At 48.0% G+C, this 20,388-nt stretch overlaps 1 protein-coding gene across 2 annotated transcripts; it reads right to left on the reverse strand.

Moving 5' to 3' along the window:
• Positions 1 to 1,902: 1,902 nt before the first annotated feature.
• Positions 1,903 to 19,616, reverse strand: NCF1 (neutrophil cytosolic factor 1). Of its 2 annotated transcripts, none has more exons than XM_039849099.1 (11): positions 19,125 to 19,616; positions 11,136 to 11,216; positions 9,615 to 9,690; positions 9,302 to 9,467; positions 8,194 to 8,249; positions 6,682 to 6,804; positions 6,110 to 6,217; positions 5,184 to 5,301; positions 3,804 to 3,911; positions 3,116 to 3,261; positions 1,903 to 2,943 (listed from the first exon to the last, which is right to left on the reverse strand). In XM_039849099.1, the coding sequence occupies exons 1-11, from the start codon at positions 19,194 to 19,196 to the stop codon at positions 2,819 to 2,821; spliced, it is 1,179 nt and encodes a 392-aa protein (XP_039705033.1). In that variant the 5' UTR covers positions 19,197 to 19,616; the 3' UTR covers positions 1,903 to 2,818. The 2 variants fall into 2 exon arrangements, with proteins under 2 accessions (XP_039705033.1, XP_039705034.1); XM_039849100.1 differs by having other exon boundaries at positions 1,903 to 2,940; positions 19,125 to 19,613.
• Between the last annotated feature and the right edge of the window lie 772 nt (positions 19,617 to 20,388).

A 20,388-nucleotide genomic window follows, 5' to 3' on the forward strand; every position in this document is an offset into this window, starting at 1 on the left:
CCAATAATGTCCTTTCTTTTAGAGCATTTTCCCCTTGCTGAGTTGTCATTTGAAAGCATATATGTGTGTATGTATATGTGTGTGTATGTATATATGCATGTATCTGTGTTCTCAGCGTCTATTTGCCACTGGAATTAGTGACCCAAAATTGTGAATACTTTCTAAGTTGGAGGAATTAATCTGACTAAGATGCAAAAAGGCTGAGGATACTGACCTGATGACCCATTCAGGAAGCAGTGAAGAAGAAGGCTTTTATAAAAGTAAAGGGAGATTGCAGGTGGGAGAGACCAACCTCCAGGTGGTTACCTGCACAAGGCCCCAGCCCCAGTTAAAGCCTGAATGCATGTCCTCAGACACAGGGGAAATACCCCAACTCCAGCCGTTCCTGTCATTGGGAGGTTGACTGCAGGTACAGCTGGGTCTCGTTAGCTCAGAGGCTCACTTCCTTGTGGAGGGATCCAGGATGAACTGGTTTACAATGGGGGTCAGAGGGACCAGCTCCCGGTGCACCTGAACAGATGTGTACCCAGAATATCAGAGGTGGGGTGCTGCATCAGTCAGACTTGCCCGGGACTCCCAGCTCTCTTGGATTTGGGATCTCACATAATCTTCAAACATCCCAGCGTGGCTGACAGGAAAAGATCTGTATCCTCATTTTACAGGCAACTGAGGCTCAGAGTGGTTGAGTGGCCTGCCCTAGGCCACACAGCCAGTAGAGGAATCTTCAGGATTCAATCCCAGGTCCATGTGACTCTAAAGTCCACATTCTTCCTTTTCTAAGTGGCCACTGTGCCTGATGTGGAAACCTACCAGGTGTCTGTTGTACAGCCTCAGCTCATAGTCTGTCATGTGTGTGGCTTTCTGGTGGTTGGCCCATTGGCGATAGGGAAGGGACAGCAGAGTTTGGCCTGGACTACCTTCTGTTGATGGGGGCATTAATAGGATGATTTGAACCAACTCCTAAGGCCCCTAGATTCTTTCTTTACCCTGCAATGTGTGTCGGGACCAGGGTGGCTTGACCAGCACTGTCACTCATGTGACTAAGCCAAGACTGGGGGAAATGACTGAATTAGTGGGGTGGTTTCAGTAGCCATGGTGATGCAGTGCTACAAATGGGAGCACTTACGAGTGCTGTGATCACAGAGATGGGGGCTGGATTTGGTGGGTCCCTGTAAGTTCCCAGGGCAGAGGGTGTACTGCATCTGCTCCAAAGTCCTGTCTTTCCATCCGGAGTGGGCAGAGGGAAAGAGCTGGTTACTCCTCCAGGACAGGACCCAGAAGTGGGGACTAGAGAGGGCTCTGGAAGCCAGGCCACATTACACTCCCCACTCTCAGCATCCCTCAGCCAGCGCACCACCCACCAGGACTGACGCACAGATCATGAGCTCTGTGGTGTCAGGATAATGGAGTGGGTTCAGAAGGGCTTTGGAATCAGGAAAAAAAAAAAAAAAAGCCTGGATCCACCTCCCAGCTCGGCCACCTACTTGCCCTATTACCTTAAACAAATCACCTACATTTTCTGAGTCTTGGTTTTCTCATTCATAAAATACCTACCTGACAAGAGTTGTTCTCAGAGCTAGAGACAATGTAAAGAGCCCAGCACTATGCCTAGACTCAAGAAAACTGGCTGCACAGACAGTGCAGGCCTAACTCAGACCCAGGTGCCTGCAGGGTACAACCACCCGTTCTTGTCTGCTTCTCTGTGCATGGCAGAGGCCCATCTGGAGTGCCCTACTGACCTCAGGAATACCCACTACCGGAGCCTCCACACACACCAGCACGCTGTCATGGGACCAGCACAAGATCACCTCCGGGGGATCAGAGATACAGAAAAACATAAGGAAAATGTTTGATCAGGACTTTATCTTTAAAAAAAAAAACTAAAAATTATGAAAATAAGTATTTTATCCTATGCCGTATTTAATTATTTAAGTTACAACTGCAACTGAACAAGCAAAGAGGTTGGGGTTGCCTGTGGTTAATTTTTTCACAGCTTCCTATGACAGTCCTTGATGCCAGACTTTAGCAAACAGATCTGCAAAAAGCAAAAAGTTAGGGGCCCAAGTGGTTTTCTCAAGGTCTCTCTGAATCGTTTGATGGCCAATTATTCTCTTGAGAAGCATCTGTCCCCTTGCAGATTTTCTCTCATCTCTAAGGAAACCAGCTTTGCCTAGCCAGAAGCAGCTGTCCATGCCACCCATGGCCTTTGTGACAAGCTGCATCTTTTGCAATATTCACAGCTCCAGTTTGCACCTTACTGTCTTTGCATTTTAGGAAAGACTCACCAGCAAAGCCTTTGAGGCCATGGGCTGGCAGTCATACTAGAGTAAGTAGTGAGGATCTGTTCATCATTGAATATTTGCTTTCTGGCACAGCCTCCTACACAAGGTCACGCACCGTGCTTACCCCCCTGACCATGCACTGTGTCCACCCTGTTCTGCTGTGGGGCCAGAGTTCAAACAGGCAGTTTCTGTCCAAATGGCCAGCGGGGGCCGGTAGTTCATCTTGCAACTGGCCTTGCGCAAATTTGATCTTGTGCAAATTTGACCAAGGACAGGGCAGTATGCAACCTGACCTCAGCCACTGCAACTTCTCCCCAGAAGAGCTCACAGCAATCAGTCCTAATTCTAGAAATACACCTAAGGGCGGGGCCCAGCACCCCCAGCGTCTCTGCAGAGCCTCTGTCCATTCCAAGCAACGTTTACTGAGTGTGGCCGAAAGCTAGGTGATGTAGAGGCGGGGGCTCTATACACATAGACAGGGATTCTGGCGGAGGGGGCGGAAGAGCCAAGGCGCCATCTGGGGGCGGTGTCCCGGATCAGACAGCTGACGCCAGCTTCCGCTTGGTGCTTTCGCTGCAGCGGTGCAGGATGAGGTCGGCGCTGGGCCGCGGGGGAACCGCCGGCTGCGGCTTCGGGCGCTCGGTCAGCGGCTGCTCCTCTACTAGCAGACAGCGCGGTCAAGTGAGAGGCCCCGCCCCCGGCCCCGTCTCTCATTACCCTCCGGACCCGCCCCTCCCCTAAGCCCGGGCGGACAACGCAGAGCTCTGCGGTCCGGAAGCGCCTGGCCCCGCCCCCAGGCCCCGCCCCGCCCCCTGGCTCCGTCGGACACTCACTCCGCGGGCTCCCTGCGTTCTGCGGCCCGAGCCGCGCTTGACGGCGGCGCTGTTGCAAATAGCGGACGCTGTTGCGCCGATAGGCGTCCTGGCTGAGGCGCTTCCGCGATCGCTGGTGGATGCTGTGCGCGTTGCGGATGGACGACCTGGGCCCAGCGGAGTGGGGGCATTGGTCATCGCCCCGGCGTCCGCGCGCTCACGTCCCTGCCCACGGGGACTCGTAGGGCCACCCCTGGGGTCCAACGGCTGGACCAAGGAAGTAGGGACGGGCAGAGGGAAGAGGGGAAGGGGAGGTCTGGCACGGCCAGAGGCGACTGCCCTTTGACGCGGACCCCTGCCGCGCCGCAGAGTCAAGGCCCATTTCCCACGCCCCTCGCCAGCCTTCAGGCGGCCTCCTCCTGGAAGCCCTCTGGACTGCCTCACGGACCATCCCCAAGGACTCAGGTCATCGGCGCCTTCTCCACCTTACACTTGCTTTCCAACGCCTCGGTGTCAGCCCCACGGTGCAAGGTCGGAGGAGGGGCATGTCCGGGCTCTTGACCCGGTGAAGGTGCCTCCTCCCTCTCCAGGCTCGGAGCTCTTGCCCTATCTCACCTGTTCTAACCCTGCCAATCCAGGACCGACCGAAGGAACGCAGCTACACCCTCCCCAGCCCCGCCCAGTGCCCCAGCTCCAGGGATTCGCTCACCTGCGGGGCGGCGCCCCTCGCTTCTTGATCTGGCATTGAGCCTGGGTTATGTCCTGCCCTGCCTTCTGTAGGTACATAGATGGAAAGTAGCCGGTGACATCTTCTTTCCTGCAACAGAGACAGAAGCCCCGGCAGTGGGGATATCAGGGTTCCCGCTAAACAATTGGGGTCAAGGCAGCTGGGATGTTGCAGACACCTGTACTGGCCAACACCAGACCCTGTCCTTCTGGGCCTCAGTTTCCTCATCTGTGCAACACAGGCCTTCCCAGCTGTGACATTGGAAGGGGGAGGAAATTTGCAGATCCAAATCTCCCCAGGGAGATTTGCTGTAAAATATCTGCAATACTATATTTGTTAGTATTTCTTTATATGGTGATCGCCTTGTGTGTCCTAAGAAACTTGCTTGCCCAACTCCACATCACCAACTTCTCCTAGGAAAAGCTTTTTTCCAAAAGCTTTTCAGTTTGGGTTTTTGTGCTTGGTAAAACCTGTGATCCATCATCCCAAATGTGTATGGTGTGAGGTAGGTGTCTAGCTCTGTTGTTGTTGTTGTTGTTGTTGTTGTTGTTGTTGTTGATGATGATGATGTTGTTCCAGCACCATTTGTTGAAAAGATTTTTTTCATTCTCACTATTACATTCGGGAGTGAAAAAAATGTTGACTAATACACACTTCACTCAGTAAAACTGATTCTTCTTGCCCAGTGGGAGCATCACAAGCAGATTCCCAGGGGTGCATGAAGGGGGTTAACTGAGTGTGGGTCTAATAGGTTGAGAAACCCTGTCTCAAAGCCTCCAAACCAGGGCCATGCTGAGGATGAGTGTTGTGGCCACAAGTTCACTGGGATCATGGACCGGCCCTGTGACCCAAGACTCTGAAAGCATGTGCAAGGACCTGGGGAGGCCCAGTGGCTCTAGGGAAATGGCTCTACAAGCCCCGGGGATTCTGCTTTCCCCAGAACTGGTGGGGAAGGGGAGATCAGTATTCCTGCATTCATTTGGAGGAATAACAAGGGAATTGCAATGAAAGATGTAAAAGGAAAAGGGATGACAAATCTGTTCTACCAGTTATCAAGCATAATGATTAATACAGCAATTTGTTGTGTTGCTGAAGAAGGAATAATAGATGGACCAGTCAGGGGAAGTGACCTCAAGTCACAAAGGAAAAATGTACCCACTCTGACAAGGACACTGGATCTGAGAGATAGGGTGGGATTATCATTCATCTGCTACCATAATGGAAGCTGAGCCCAAAGAGGGCCAGAGGCTTACCCAGTGTCACACAACCAAGTGGACATCAGCACTGAGCCCAAACAGCCCTGCCACAGGCCAGGGCTGACTCTCAGGGCAGGCATAGTGAAGGGAGGGTGTGCTCTCCTACCTGATGACCCACCAGCCGTCCAGGAGCTTATGAATGACCTCTATGGTTTCGCCCTGCTGCAGGGATACTTCATCGTCCATTACAGCAGCGTAGGCTCTGATGGTGACGTAGGGCTCTCCTGGTCCACGGCGGGGGAAGGGGCAAGGTATGAGGATCTGCCTAGCATGAGGTTCGCCACCTCTCCTGTCCTCTCTGGGCCTGGGGCTTCCTCCAGCTGGTCCTTTTTGGTCTCTTTCTGTAGGCTCCTTCCAGCAACTTGTGGGGCACCCTGGAGTTCTGCCCTCTACCCACTCGACTCAGGGCAATTTGCCCACTCTCAACCACCACCATTCACACCAGGGGCCAGGAACTCCCATGACTGCTGAGGCCTTGTCAGGCACCTAAGTAGAGGAGAAGTCGGATGGGAAGTATGGGGGTGGAGCACCCATCTACATGGCACCTTAGCCACTCGACTCCAGCCAACTGTTGGCATAGGGGGCTTCGGGCCCAGTGTACACACCTTTTCCAGTTTTTAAAGAGGAACCAAAAATCCATATAAAATTATGAAATCTCAATTTTAAATTATGGGTAACCTTATTTTTTTCAAACTCCACAAGAGCCCCATCCACGCCTTCTAATCTGTGAAAATGCCACCTCCTCCAGGCAGCCCTCCTTCCTGAGCCTCAGGTCTGCTCATTATTCAGCTTCCCACTGGACCTGGCCCCAGCCAACTGCCACCTCTATTCCACCTCCTGATTCCCTGCTTTGACCAAGAGCATTGCCTCCTACCAAAACCAAGCCAGACTGTGGGTCTTAACCCTGACTCCCCCTCTGCCCAGCCTTCGACATGTTTGACCCCAAAGTAGTCACTTGTGGCTTTTCAATATCCCCAGGCCCTTCCCGCTCCTTCCTCCCATACCCCTACTGCCATGGAGGTCAGAGGGCACCTGCATAGTTGGGTTCTGGGTCCTCTGCCTCGTCAGGACTGTCCAAAGGCTCCAAGTAGGATGCCGGGACCCAGCCACGCTTTGTCTTCATTTGGCAGAACCACCAACCTGTGTCAGGGGCATAGGGTGGTAAGTCAGGTCTGGCCTGGCAGCCTCCCTCAGCCATCAGGTGGTGAGGACACTCAGACACAGACCCACCAACATCCAACACTCGGATTCAGAAATATCACCTTCACCATACTCCACATCAAAGTCATACACACCCACACACACACAATCACAGAATTGCAGCTCGGAACCCACTTCACACATGTGATGAGGAATTCGCCCGCCCCACCTGAATGCGATCCCCAGAGGTGCACAGCGAGGTACACAATACGTGCAGACACCCACAGCCACAGGGTACACGCTCAGAAAGAGGGTGATCCACAATGTGGGGAGGACAGTCAAGGCCCAAATGGGCCAGGTGGGGAGGAGGCCCGAGGCTGCCTGAGAGGCAGAGCCTTGGTGGGGGCTGTGTCCATTAGCCCAGGCAACAGGGGAGGGCGGTTCAGGCAGGGCAGGAGGCTGACCACTCTCGCTCTTCTCCACGACGTCCACCACGTCACCCATGGCCAGAGCCATCTCAGAGCCTGAGCTCTTCTCATAGTCAGCGATGGCCCGGTAGGTTTGCAGGATGATGGGGCCTGTGATGTCTGGGCAGAGGGAGGGCAGAGTGAGTGGACACACTGCAGGGGTGGGCTGCCTCTTCCTGGCTCTCCCACAACTGGCACTGGCATCCCAACCCCACCCAGCTCCAGGCAAGTCACAGGTGGACACGCCTTGCAAGCTGGAAAGCAACAAAAACAAGTTAATCTTTGCAGGCCTTCATTTAGTGAGCACCTAGTGTGTCCCAGATGGTAGTCACACAATTTAAGCACATTCTCTTTTTCATTCGATGAGGTTAGCAAGCAGGCCTGCACATGAATCCCCCAGGGGTCATGCTAAAACAAGGTTCTGATTCCATTAGTGTGGTCTGAGAGTCTGCATTTCCAGTGAACCTCCTGGCAATGCTGCTGCTGCTGCTTATTATGGGCTGAATTGTATCTGTCCCTACCCCCCAGAATTCATACACTGAAGCCCTAACCCCCAGTACCTTAGAATCTGACTGTATTTGGAAACAGAGCCTTTAAGGAAGCAATTAAGGTTAAACAAGGTCATAAAGGTGGGGCCCTGATCCAATAGGACTGGTGTTCTTATAAGAAGAAGAAACACAAGGGATGTGTGTGCACAGAGGAAAGGCCACGTGAGGACACAGAGAGAAGGCCGCCATCTGCAAGTCAAGAGGAGAGACCTCAGCAGGAACCCACCCTGCTCACACCTTGATCTCAGACTTCCAGCCTCCAGAACTGTGAGAAATAAATGTCTTGTTTAAGTCCCCCAGTCTGTGATACTTTGTTATGGAAGCCCAAGCTGGCTAAGTAAGATACTGCTGGTCCCTGGACCACACTTTGAGTGGCCCAGAGTACTCGCCCGGGCATCCCACTGACTGGTGGAAAGCCTGCTCCACATTTAGTAGCTGTGTGACCTTTGGTGAGACTCTCAAATTAAATCAAGCCTCAATGTATCCAGCTGTAAAATGAGGATCATAGCACTACAGTACCTATTTCATATTGTAATAAAGATGATTACATGAGTTAATACACGGACAACATTTAAAATAATGTCTGGCACAGAGTAAGCGCTAGATAAATGTTAGGTAGTATTATTAACAATTATCATGCAATAAAGATTAAATACTGTCATGCCCCTATGGCACCCATGAAGGTCGCCTTTGCCCCTAAACCTGTTCATTCAGCCACAATATCCCCCAGGGTCTGTGCTGAGTTCTGCAGCCACGGAGGCAGGGGAAGCACCTTCCTTTCCAAGGAGCTCTCTGCTGTCCAGTGACCCTCAAAGATCTCAACTCTTTAGTGTGGCCACCAACACTCTTCTTGGCTGCTCTCACCTCCTGCCCTTTTCCCTGCACACCCCACACTCAGGTCCCTGATCATAACAACAGTCTCCTTAGGGTGACCTGCACTGGCTGCCCCTGGGCCTCTCACCTGCAACATTACTCTTGCCATCTTTAGGCACCAGGTATGTCTCTGGCTTTTTCACCCTGCAGGAGAGAACAGTCTGGGTTAGACACTCGGCTTCCCACAGGGGAATGGAACACTCCCGGTGGACCTACAGAAGAATTTCCCACAAGGAAAAGGAATGTGGAAATGAGGGCCAATACAGAGAGAAGGTAGTGACGGGACCGGCAAGGAAAGGGCATTGGGAAGGACAGGGCAGCTGCTTGGCCAGCCCAAGGAGGGACCTAAGCCTTCGGCAGACCCCAAGGAGAAGGTGCCAGCTGTTGAAGAGAGCAAGGGCCTCATTCCCCAGCCGGCTAGAGCAATGCGCTGGGTCTGGGAAAGGCTCCTGGCAGCTCCTGGGCTGGCTCCCTGGACCAGAGCCCATAGGAAGTGGGCTCTCTCACCAACGGGGCTGGTAGGAGCTGTCCTTCCCTGCACCAGGAGTGCATTCAGGGGCTAATAAGCACTGGCTGGAGCAATCCTGTCTGCCTATGGCCGTCCTGTCTTCTGGTCAGTGACCAGAGAGGGACAGAGGGAGGGACCTTCAGCCTGTTCCCCTGGAATCTCATTCAGCCTCTCAGATGCCTTCCACACAGGGCCCTGAGGACAGGAGACCCTAGGGCAGAGGCAAGCAGAGAATGAGGTGACAAAAGGGAGCCAGGGGCCTGAGACTTGCTCAGCAATTAACAGAGGCCACTGCCACATTCCTCTGGGCTCTCACTTCACCTTCTGTAATCACTCTCCACTGTGCCCAGGACTACATTTGGCCCTCGCCCCCATCACACGTAGAGAAACTGCTTTCAGAAGGTTTTCAAGCCTCTGGCCCAGAGTACCTCCCCCGGCTCCATGACACTCAAGGGGGTCCAGATGGAGACTTGGAAATGATGCTGGTTGGCTCCAGATAACATGGGCCAGAGTTGGAACCATGCCTCCTTCTCTTTCCAGCTGTGTGACTTTAGGCAAGTTGCTTCCCCGCCCGAGCTTCGGTCTCCTCATCTGTAACATGGGGAAAGTCCCGCCCGCCTCCAGGGTGGGGTTCACCACCTCATTTCGTCTCCCACCTGCCTGGGAACGGGACAAGGAGGCCACTCACTGGCTGTCCGTGGGGAGCTTGAGGTCGTCGGGGCGCACCTTGAAGAAGTCCAGGAGTTGTGGGCAGCGGGAGATCTTAACAGGCAGGCCCATGAGTGCGTTGTAGTATTCAGTGAGTGTGCCCTGGCGGCTCTCGGCTACCCGCTGCCCATCAAACCACCGTGGTGCTAACCAGACCAGAAGGGGCACCAAAGAAGCGGTGAGCACATTCTCAAGATCAAGTCTAAGCGGGAGTAGGGGGTGAAGGGGCAGTTTAGAGGGCAGGTGTGGGGAGCCAGGACAAGTAACCCGGCCCAGGTGACTGAGCCCCTCACCTGGCAGGTGGGGAATGATCCTGTTCTCTGGGTTGATGTCCCCAGCCTCAATAGGAAACATTTCCTTTAAGGTTTTCTGCACAGAAAAGAAGATATTAAGGAATATTTCTTATTACAACACTGTAAAAGCACAAAATGGAAATGACCTAAATACCCTTCTAGTCACTCGGGCAGAAAGTTCTGGTGGCATCCTTGATTCCTCTTTCTTTCCCGCCTCACATCCAAGCTACCAGCAAATCCTTTCGATTCTACTCCCAGTATCTACCCAGAGAATCTGACCCTTCTCACTACCCACACTGCTACCACCCTGGGCCGAGCTTCCACCAGGCCTGGATTTCACAACATCCCCTTCCACCCTTGTCTGTCCTCAGTCCAGCACCCAGATAGAGAAGGAAGCCAGTGGCACACTGATAGCTTTTATATAGACTACAGGAAATGCATGTTCAACACTACTGCATATTGCTCTTGGGCTGTGTGTGTGTGTGTGTGTGTGTGTGCGCGCGCGCGCGCGTGCACGCAGTCACCCAGGGTAGGAGCTGGGATGGGGTATGGGATAAAGAGAGCCTTCCACTTCTTTTATAATGCTTTATTTCCCTTATCTTAAAAAAGTCTTGTAGCAAACAGCCCAGTGACATCAGTTGTGATGCCAAGTGCTAGGGGTACAGGGCTGGTTATAGTCTTCTTCGCATTTAATGTATTTCACTTTCATTTCTCACATAAGAGGAACCCACACAGTCCAGGACTCCCTCTCCAGTTAGGAAGGGCCCTATGTGTAGAGTGGGTTCTTGGGAGACCCATCTGGCTTCTGTGGACCTCCATCCACTTTACCCTATCTCAGACCAGGAACCAGCAGCCAAGCTCTGCACACTATAACCCCACAAATGACCACCCTCAATTCCATCCAGCAGTCACTGGTGTGAGGATCCTATGGAGTTTAGAGCCTATGGGATTTGCTCATGTAAAACTTGGTAACAGCAGGCACCCATAAAGAAGAGGACCCGGTTTCTTGGATGTCATGATTGTCAACCCTCCTTCTGATCCACCAGCAATCCTCATCAGGCCAGAGACCCTGAGCAAAAGTCTAAGCTCCTGGGATGACAACCATGATGGTGACACTGGCCAGGTTGCCCGCTGCAGGGATAAAGCAAGCACATGCCTGAAGAGTGCCCCCTTGGGTTCATCCTGAATGGATACAGTTTCTGTGTAGGAAGATGAAAATATTTTACAGATGGATGATGGTGATCATCACACTACGCTGTGAATATACTTAATGCCACTGAGTTGAACACTTAAAATTGTTAAAATGGTAAATTTATGTTAGGTATATTTTACCACAATAAAAATACTTTAAGTAAAATGTTTTTAAAGTTAGAAACATGCCCCCTTAACTGTGGGCTGGTGGTGGGGAGCCTCTGGGTTCTTCAGCTCCCAGTCAGCACCTGGGGCAATCTCCTCCCCAAAAGGCAGAGCTGAGACTGGGTGTGGCGTCCCCTCCCTGAACCCTTCCCACTGAGCACTCACGTGGAACTCATAGATCTCGGTGAACCGCCGGTAGACCACCTTCTCAGACAGGTCCTGCCACTTCACTAGGAACATGTACACCTGGGGGGCAGCCAGGGTGAGAGGACCTCGTTCAGCTTCCAACAGGGCCTTGCCATGCACTGGGCAGCACCCCACCCCCGGTGGAAGTCTAGAGGACTGGAAGTTGGGGGAGAGTGCTTTTGGGGGCAACCTGGGCCATAGGAAGGGCGCCAACTTCATGGACCCCAGAGCTGTCACTCTCCAGCTTCAGGACCCAGGGCAAGATAATCGGCTTCTCTCTTACTAACTCTAATTCCTCATCTGTCAATTGGAGATAAAAGTAGGACCTCACGCTAGGGCTAGTATGAGTTTCAGGACATAAGATATAGAAAGAGCCGAACTCAAACAATACAAGAACTCAATAAGGTATTGTATGGTTCCATTTACATTAAATGTCCAGAATAGACAAGTCTGTAGTGACAGAAAGTAGATTAGTGGTTGCCAGGAACAGTGGGGTGTAGAGGGGGGTGGGAAATGAGAAATAACTGCAGTGGGTACAGGGTTTCCTTTGGGGTGATGAAAATCTACTAAAATTGATTGTGGTGATGATTGCACAACTCTGAGAATATACTAAAAACCACTGACTTGTACACCTACGCAGGTGAACTATATTATATGGGAATTATATCTCAATAAAGCCATTATTTTAAAAAATCAGTAAAGAAAAATAAACCTACGAAATAGCTAGAATACTACTCAGCCACAAAAAGAAACAAATTGCTGATGTATGCAACAACCTGGATTAATCTCAAAAGCATTAGTGAAAAAAGTCAAACATCTCTCACACCTGTTAGAAAAGCTATAATCAACAGAACAAATAATAACAAATGTTGGAGAGGATGTGGAGAAAAAGGGACCTTCACACACTGCTGGTGGGACTGCAAATTGGTATAGCCACTACGGAAAACAGTAAGGAGGGTCCTCAAAAAACTAAGAAGTGATCTATCATATGATCCAGCAATTATATTTAATGCAAAGACTTGAAAACTCATATCCGAAAAGATATTTGCACACCAATGTTCATAGCAGCATTATTCACAGTAGTCAGGACATGGAAGCAACCAAAGTGTCCTACAATAGATGACTGGATAAAGAAACTGTGGTACATATATACAATGGAATATTACTCAGCCATAAGAAGAGATGAAATACTGCCATTTGTGGCAACATGGATGGATCTCGAGTTAATCATGCTAAGCGAAAACCCAGACAGGAAAAGTTGAAAATCACATGATATCACTTATATGTGGGATATAAACCTAAAAGCAACAAATGAACAGGACAAACAAACAGAGACTCATGGACATGGACTGTAGACTAGTGGATACCAGAGGGTAAGAGGGAGAAGAGTGGGGGGAGGTAGACGGTGTAAAGAGGGTCAAATATGTGGTGAGAGAAAGAAATCTAACTATGGAAGGTGTACACACACTGTAAATATATATATATGCCTTACTGTTAAAGTGTACAGCTGAAACTTATTGGATTTCATTAACCAATGTCACCATAAATTAATTAATCGATTAATTAATTAATTAATTAATTTTAATTAATTTAAGAAAAAGGAAGAAAAAAGTCAAACACCAAAGGCCACACAGTGTATGAGTCTATATCCAGGACTTTCCACAGCAAGTGCAACTAATTTAAGACAGAAAAACATCAGAACAGTGGTTATCTCTGGAGGACAAGAAAGGAATGACTGGGGCATGAGGGAATGTTCTGGAGTGATGGTAACATTCTCTGTCTTGATGAGGGTTTGGGTTACATAGGGACATGCACCATCATAAACTCAGTAAATATATCTCTAAGATTGATGGATTTTATTTTATGTTAGTTTTATATCAAAACCCAAAAAAAAAACTATAAACAATACTAAACTCTAGTGATACGTATGCCGAAGTATTTAAGGCAAAGAATACTGATTTTTGCCCTTTGCTTTAAAATGCACTGAAAATAAGACAGATGATGGATGGGTGGATAGATAAGTGATTAAGCAAATATAAGAAAATGTAAATGGTATTGCCTAGGTAGTGGGTGTATGAGTGGCTGGTTTGGGGTGGGGGTTATTTTTGTTTTGTTTGTGAAATAATTTCCACTTAGCTGTAACTGTGTTTGAAAATTTTCAGAATAAAATCTTGGGGGAATAAAAAGAATAGCTACCAAAGAATACAAGGTTTCTTTGGTGATGATAAAAATGTTCTAAAAACTAGATTATGGTGATAGTTGGACAACTTGGTAAATATACCAAAAAAAATCCTCTTTCACTTTAAATGGCTGACCTATTTGGTGTATAAATTATGTCAATAAAGCCGTTTAAGAGGAAGACGAGTATGATGAACTTCAGGCAGCTTTCAGGATAAACTACAAGTGACTCTAATGTTCACGATTAGATATGAGCATTCTAATTCAGATCTCAGACAAGGGGACTCAACAAACTTCTCTGTAAAGAGCCACATAGTAAATACTTCAGGCTCTGCAGGCTCTCCAGTCTCTGTCCTAACAACTCGACTCTGTCATTTATGCACGAAAACAACCATACAGAGATGTAAATAAATAAGCCTGGGGGCAAAATAATAGCTAAAAAGGAAGAGGTATGTGAGAGACTATCCCTGTCATATATTAAAACAGACTATAAAACCTTTATAATTAAAACAGTGTGCTTCACACCAGTTAGGAGAGCTGCTATTTAAAAATATGGAAAACAGGAAGAAAAAAACAAGTGCTGGCAAGGATATGGAGAAATTGGAACCCTTGTGCTTTGCTGTTAGATATGTAAAATGGGGCGGTGCTGTGAAAAACAGCATGGCAGTTCTTCAAAAAAATTAAACATATACCATATAATCCAGCAATTCCATTTCTGGTTATATATCCAAAAGATTTGAAAGTAGGGTCTTGAAGAGATATTTGTACACCCACGTTCATAGCAACATTATTCACAATAGATAAAAGGTGGAAGCAACCCAAGTGTCCTTTGACAGATGAGTAAATAAACAAAATATGGTACATACATACAATAGGATACATTCAGCCTTCAAAAGGAAGGAAATTCTGATAGACACTACAACATGGATTAACCTTGAAAACATTATGCTAAGTGAAATAAGGGAGACACACACACACAAACAAACATGATATGATTCCATAAATATGAGATAACCCAAACAGCCAAATTCATAGAGACAGAAAGTGGAATGGTGGGTGCCAGGGACTGGGGTGGAGGGATAGGAAGTTAGTTAGTGTTTAATGGGTACAGAGTTTCAGTCTGTGATGAGTGAAAAAGTTCTAGAGATGGATGGTGGCGATGGTTGCACAACAATGTGAATATACTTAATTCCACCAAACTTACACTTAAAAATGGTTGATAAATTTTATTATGTATATTTTATCACAATAACTTTAAAAAACAGCAGCATCATACTATAAAGGAAAAAACCGTGGTACAAAATAGAAAATCTAGAAATAGATCAAGTATTTACGTAAATTTAGGATATGATAAAAATGGCATTTCAAATCACAGAAGTAAAGGTGGATTGTTTAAAAATTGGTGTTGGGACAACTAACTAGCCTTTTAGGAAAAGGTAAAATTGGATTAGTTTCTCACACCACACAGCACAATAAACTCCAAATGAATCAGAGATCTAAATGAAAAAATTGAAACCATATAAGTGCAAGTGAAACTGGTCCTCACACTGAAATCCAGGTGGCCCCCGAGGGACCTAACACTGAAACCAGACCATAATAGTTTTATTTCCTCTTTTTTAGCGATTTTCAGTAGTTAACACCAGGCTTCTTCATAGTACTCCAGAGACCAGCAGACCTAGACACATCAAACTAGTCCCAGAGGCTTGAGCAGGTACAGTTAGCAGCCAAATGACCCTAAGCTGACGTCAAGAGCATAATGGATCCAAAGTTCTTGGAACTCAAGTAACAGAGGTGCCGCTGTTTGCCATCGGAACCCTTTAAGAAGCGAGAGTTCCATCGGTAAGGAAGAACCCTTATTGATTAAACATGAACACATATAGGACTACTGACCAGTCAAAATCTGCCAGATTGAAATTACTTTGTTCTGTCCTGCTCTCTTTCACATTGCTGACCTTCGATGGCTTAGTTCCAAGACGATCTAGAATTAATTAATTAATATGCATAGCCCCTCCTCACCTTGCTCTTTAAATTTGCTTCAGATTTTTATTTGGGGAGACAAATTTGGGGTTTCTCCCTCTCTCCTCATCCAGCTGCCTCAGGAACAAAACCTACTTTTCTCTGCGATAAACCTGTCGCTCCAGAATAAAGCCCCTCTGTATGTGACTGACAAAGGACCCACCAACTTTGGTTGGTAACACAAGAAGGAAACATGGATATATGGGAAGATGTTCTATCTGACTCAAAACCTGAACGCAAGAAAGAAAAGATGCCTGTTTCAAATACATCAAAAATTTTCCAAACTTTTGCATATAAAACCATAAGTAAAGCCAAAGTACAAACAATAAACAGAAAATAGTTTCAATACAATACATAAATGATTAATGTTCCTAATATAAAATTTTTTTTTTTAATTTGAAGGAAAGAAGACAAAAACTCTGATAGAAAAATGAGCAAAAGGCATCGGATGTTTCATGGCACACACATGTATATATGTAACCCTTAAACATGTAAAGAGATGTTCAACTTTACTCATAATAATATAAATGCAGGATGATTAGGTGATTGCAGATTAGTAAAAAACTATCTAAGTGGTTGTTTGGAGAAACCATGGCATAATCACACAATGGAAAATTATAAAGATGCAAAAAAATTAGAGACTCAATGAATTAATTTGGAGAGAACTCTCGGATATTATAGGAAAATGAAAAAAAGTACATATACTATGTCTCCTTGTTTGTTATCTGTGTGTAGTTAGGACAGAATAATAAGAAAATATTCACATATGTATGCACTTAATTTTGCGAAGAGAAATACAGACAACATGAACCAGAATGAGTCTTTGAGTATATTTTTATGAAGTTTTGATATCTGATCACATGTGAATATTTTACATATTTAAAAATAAAATCCACAAGGAGGAGCTTTCTGGTCCAAGATGGTGGTGTAGGAAGACACTGAACTCACCTTCTCCCACGAACACAACAAATTTACACCTACAGACAGAGCAGTTCCCCCTGAAGAAGAACCGAGGGCTGACTGAACAGCTTTTGCACAACAAACAAGAGTGACCACACAGAAGAAACTGGTAGGAAATTTAGAGAGATGGCGCTGAGGGCACCCCACCCCACCCCCCCTCCTTGCAGGCAGGAGGGTCCCGGAAGGGCCCAAGTAGACATGTCTGCCCTGGGGCACAGCAGAAAAAAACTGGTTTAAAGCAGGGATCCTCAAGTATTGGTCTGGGCCTGTTAGGAACCAGGCAGCACAGCAGGAGGTGAGCGACACATGAGCAAGCGAAGCTTCATCTGTATTTGCATCCGCTCCCCATCGCTGCCTCAGCTCTATCTCAGATCATCAGGCATTAGATTCTCATAGGAGCACCACCAGTCCCTGATGCCAAAATGGTTGGGGACTGCTGGTTTAAAAAGATACCTATGCTATACAGGAGGGAAATTCATTTACTAACCCTAGAGTATCTGCCAAGCTGGAGGGGAGCTGCGGGAACTCTCCCCAGAGTTGCAGGCATCAGACTAGCACCATTTGTGGCCTTCTCCCTCCCCCTTGATGACAAAGGGAAGAGCTTGATCCAAGAACTCATCATAGGCCAAAGCCATCCCAGTGAGCACCCCCCCCACCCCCGACCCAAAGCAGCTCCACTGCTTGCCCCAGGACTTCCTTCAGCTTCGCACATGCCCTAGCTACAGTTCCCACCTAGGTGTGGCTTGTCCCCAGGACTTCCTGCAGACCACATAGGCTTCAGCTCCAGGCCCTGGTTCAGCTTGCCCCTGGGACTACCTGAAGCCTGAGCCTGCTCCAACTGGCCTGTTACAGCTCCAATTGGCCTGCCAAGGCAGTCCCAGCACAGCTTGCCCCTAGGGACTTCCCCTGGCCTGTGACCATTCCAGCTACAGCTCCAGGCCCCAATAAAGCTTGATCCTGGAACTCCCTTCATCCCACAAATACTCCAGCTCTAGCTGGCCTGCCAAAGACAGCATTTGCATTCTACAAAGGGGTAGCTGCTACACAAGGCCACTCCTTCAAGACTGGGAGAGGTTGCTCTTTCACCTAATTCATAGAAAGAAACAGAGAAACAGCCAAAACGAGCAAACAGAAAAATACGTCTCAAACAAAAGATCAGGACAAAACCCCAGAAAAGAAACCTAAATGAAATAGAGACAAGCAATCTATAAAATAAAGAGTTCAAAACACTGGTTCTAAAGATGCTCAATGAATTAGAGAGGAGAATAGATGAACTCAGTGAGATAACAAAGAGATAGAAACCATGAAAATGAACCAGTCAGGAATGAAGAATACAATAACTGAAATGAATACATTAGAGCTTGAAGGAGCTCCCACTGGCCAAATCTGGGACAATCTGAGCATCAAAATAAGTAATGATAGTAATGGATTATATAACCCATTGAATGAATCAAAATCCATACTGACAGAAGTAAATAAATAAATAGAGAGGAGAAAAGACCCTTACAATAAAATATTAACTAAAAATGCAGAAGGAATGACAGGGTTTAAAAATCACTATTTGGCAATCATTACAGTAATTTGATTCAGGCAAGAGCCATCAATGTACTATAAAAACAGAATGCTCGCATAGCTTCAAATAATCTCCCCACCAGTTAGTTGTTAATTTCAAAGGGGAAAATAGTAACTTTACAGTAGGGAAACTTGGAAGACATGTCCAGGACATGACGATCAACTTAGCATCACCAACATGAGAACAAGTTGCAACTGTCTGCCACCTGATAGGATCAATGAGAAGAACACAGCTCACTTCTGGTGTATTCCTGTCACCTATGCATAACCTGCATCTAACTAAGTATCAGATGAACTCAAATCAAAGGACCTTCTACAAAACAACTGGCCCCATCTCTTCAAAATGTCAAATTTGAGAAGGACACAGAAAGGCTCATTAAGACTGATCCAGATGAAAGAAGGCTGAAGAGACATGACAACTGAAATGTAGCAGGTGATCTTGGATTGGATCCTGGACCTAAAAATTCTTACTACAGAGGACAAATAGGACAATGAGTGAAATCTGAATAAAGTCTGTGGGCTGGATAACAGTGTCGTAACAATGTTAATTTCCTGATTTTGACACATTTGCACTGTGGTTATGTAAGAGAATGTCTTTGATTTTAAGTATTTGGAGGTTAAGAAACATAATGTCTCCAACTTACTCTGAAGTGTTTCAGAAAATTTATATGCAGAGAAGGAAGGAAATGGGGAGGGAGAAAGAGAAAGAGGGAAGGAGGGAGGGAAGGAGAGGGAGGGAGAGAGGGATGGAAGAAGGGAGGGAGAGAGGGAGGGAGAGAAAGAGAAAGAGAAAGAGAAAGAGAATATATCTGGATCTTCCCTGGACTTCTTCTGAGCTTGGGGAACCTATAGTGGGGTGGTCATGTCTGGGCGGACACTTCCCCACCCCAGGGGCAAGAGTGGGGAGTGGGGATATTTTTCCCTCCTTCTCCTATGGTGGTGTCACTCTACTGGCAGAAATACGACTCTGAGGAAACCAATTCCACAGGCAGCTGGGAGGACAGAAAGCCAGCCACCAGCCCTCCAGATCAGTCCCTAAGAATGGGGATGGTCAGGCAGGGCTGCCCATAGGAACACACCGTGGATGTGAGCGCTGGCTGACTGCTGGGAAGGGCACAAAGGACTCCTGGCTGGGGCAAGGGAGCGGCGTGTTTTTAAGGGGCCCATGTCCACTGAGGGCCCAGATCGGCAGACTGAGGCCCAGAGACCGGGAGCCATTTGCCCACAATCCCCACTACTCACATAGTGCTGGCTGGGGACAAAGCGCTTCTCGAAGCCCAGGAGGGCGATGTGGCGGATGAAGGTATCTCCCATGGCGATGCTGGTGCTGCCTGTGGCCTCACTACTCTGTGTGCTCCCAGCTGGGCCTTAAATGGGCTAGAAAGAGGAAGTCGCTGCTGTCGCAGCTGGGCTAGGCGCAGGAGGGAGCTGGAGCGGGGCGCAGAAAGGGCTTCCTTCTTTCAGTTTATGGGACTCCCCAGGCGCCCATGGTGGCAACGTGGCTGGCCACACGCACGCATGTGTGCGAGGACATGCTTGTCTTTGTCCTCCCTGTGGCCTGCAAGGCCCCACGGGTTGGAGGGTGCCCATCTGCTGCCCAACTCCTCCTGGCTCCCTCTGCCCCCAGCCCACCACCACTGGCCTCTCTGCTGCTCCTGGAACACAAAACTGCCCCCACCTCAGCGCCTTCCCTGTCGGGCTCCATCGGGACCACCTTCTCCAGATCTGTAACTCCCTCCCTCACTTTCTCCAGGTTTCTACTCAAATGGCACCTCCTCCGAGAGACTTTCCATGATAACTACATATAAAATATCAAAACTTCATGTTTCCGCCATGCTTCTTTTCTGTCTTTATTCAAAGCACTTATCACAACTGGCATATTACCTATTGTATTTTATTTTTACAATGTCTCTCCTTACTACAGTGTGAGCCCCATTAGAGCAAGGACTTGGCCTACATTGGCACCCAGTGGGCCCTCCACAAATATTTGCATAGTAACTGCATCTTTCACTGAGTGAATGAATACCTCCACGGGAGTGTGTGCAAGCCTTAGGTGTATCTCTAGTGTGTGAGCCCGGCTGAGTGCCAGTGGCAGCTGGAACAGACATTCTGACCTTAATTTAAATTTTGCTCAAAGAATGGACACTCAGAGCTCACTCAATTTCCTCCTGAGTGAAATGGGATTACCATCTCTGCCCAGAAAGGGATTTGGTAGGAAGAGGTGAGGAGGGGAGCAGCATGCCTGAAGAGAGGTTGGGGCCTCTCTCACTAAAGCCTGGGGCTCTAGAGTCAGGTAGATGTGGTCTGGGAGGCTCAGAGGTTATAGAACTGGTCCAAGGTCACATAGCAAGTGGCTCAAATCCAGACAGTTTTGACTGCAGGCTCAGGTGGGCAGGACTAGTTAGTGGCCCAGATTGGCAGATTGCAAGGTTGAGAGACATGGCAAAGGCAGTTGGCACTGAAAGCACTCAGAGTCATGGTCCCCTTGGACTATTGTGGGCAAGGA

This window comes from Pteropus medius, unplaced genomic scaffold (genome assembly GCF_902729225.1).
Source record: "Pteropus medius unplaced genomic scaffold, Ma_sr-lr_union100, whole genome shotgun sequence".
NCBI classification, from domain to species: domain Eukaryota; kingdom Metazoa; phylum Chordata; class Mammalia; order Chiroptera; family Pteropodidae; genus Pteropus; species Pteropus medius.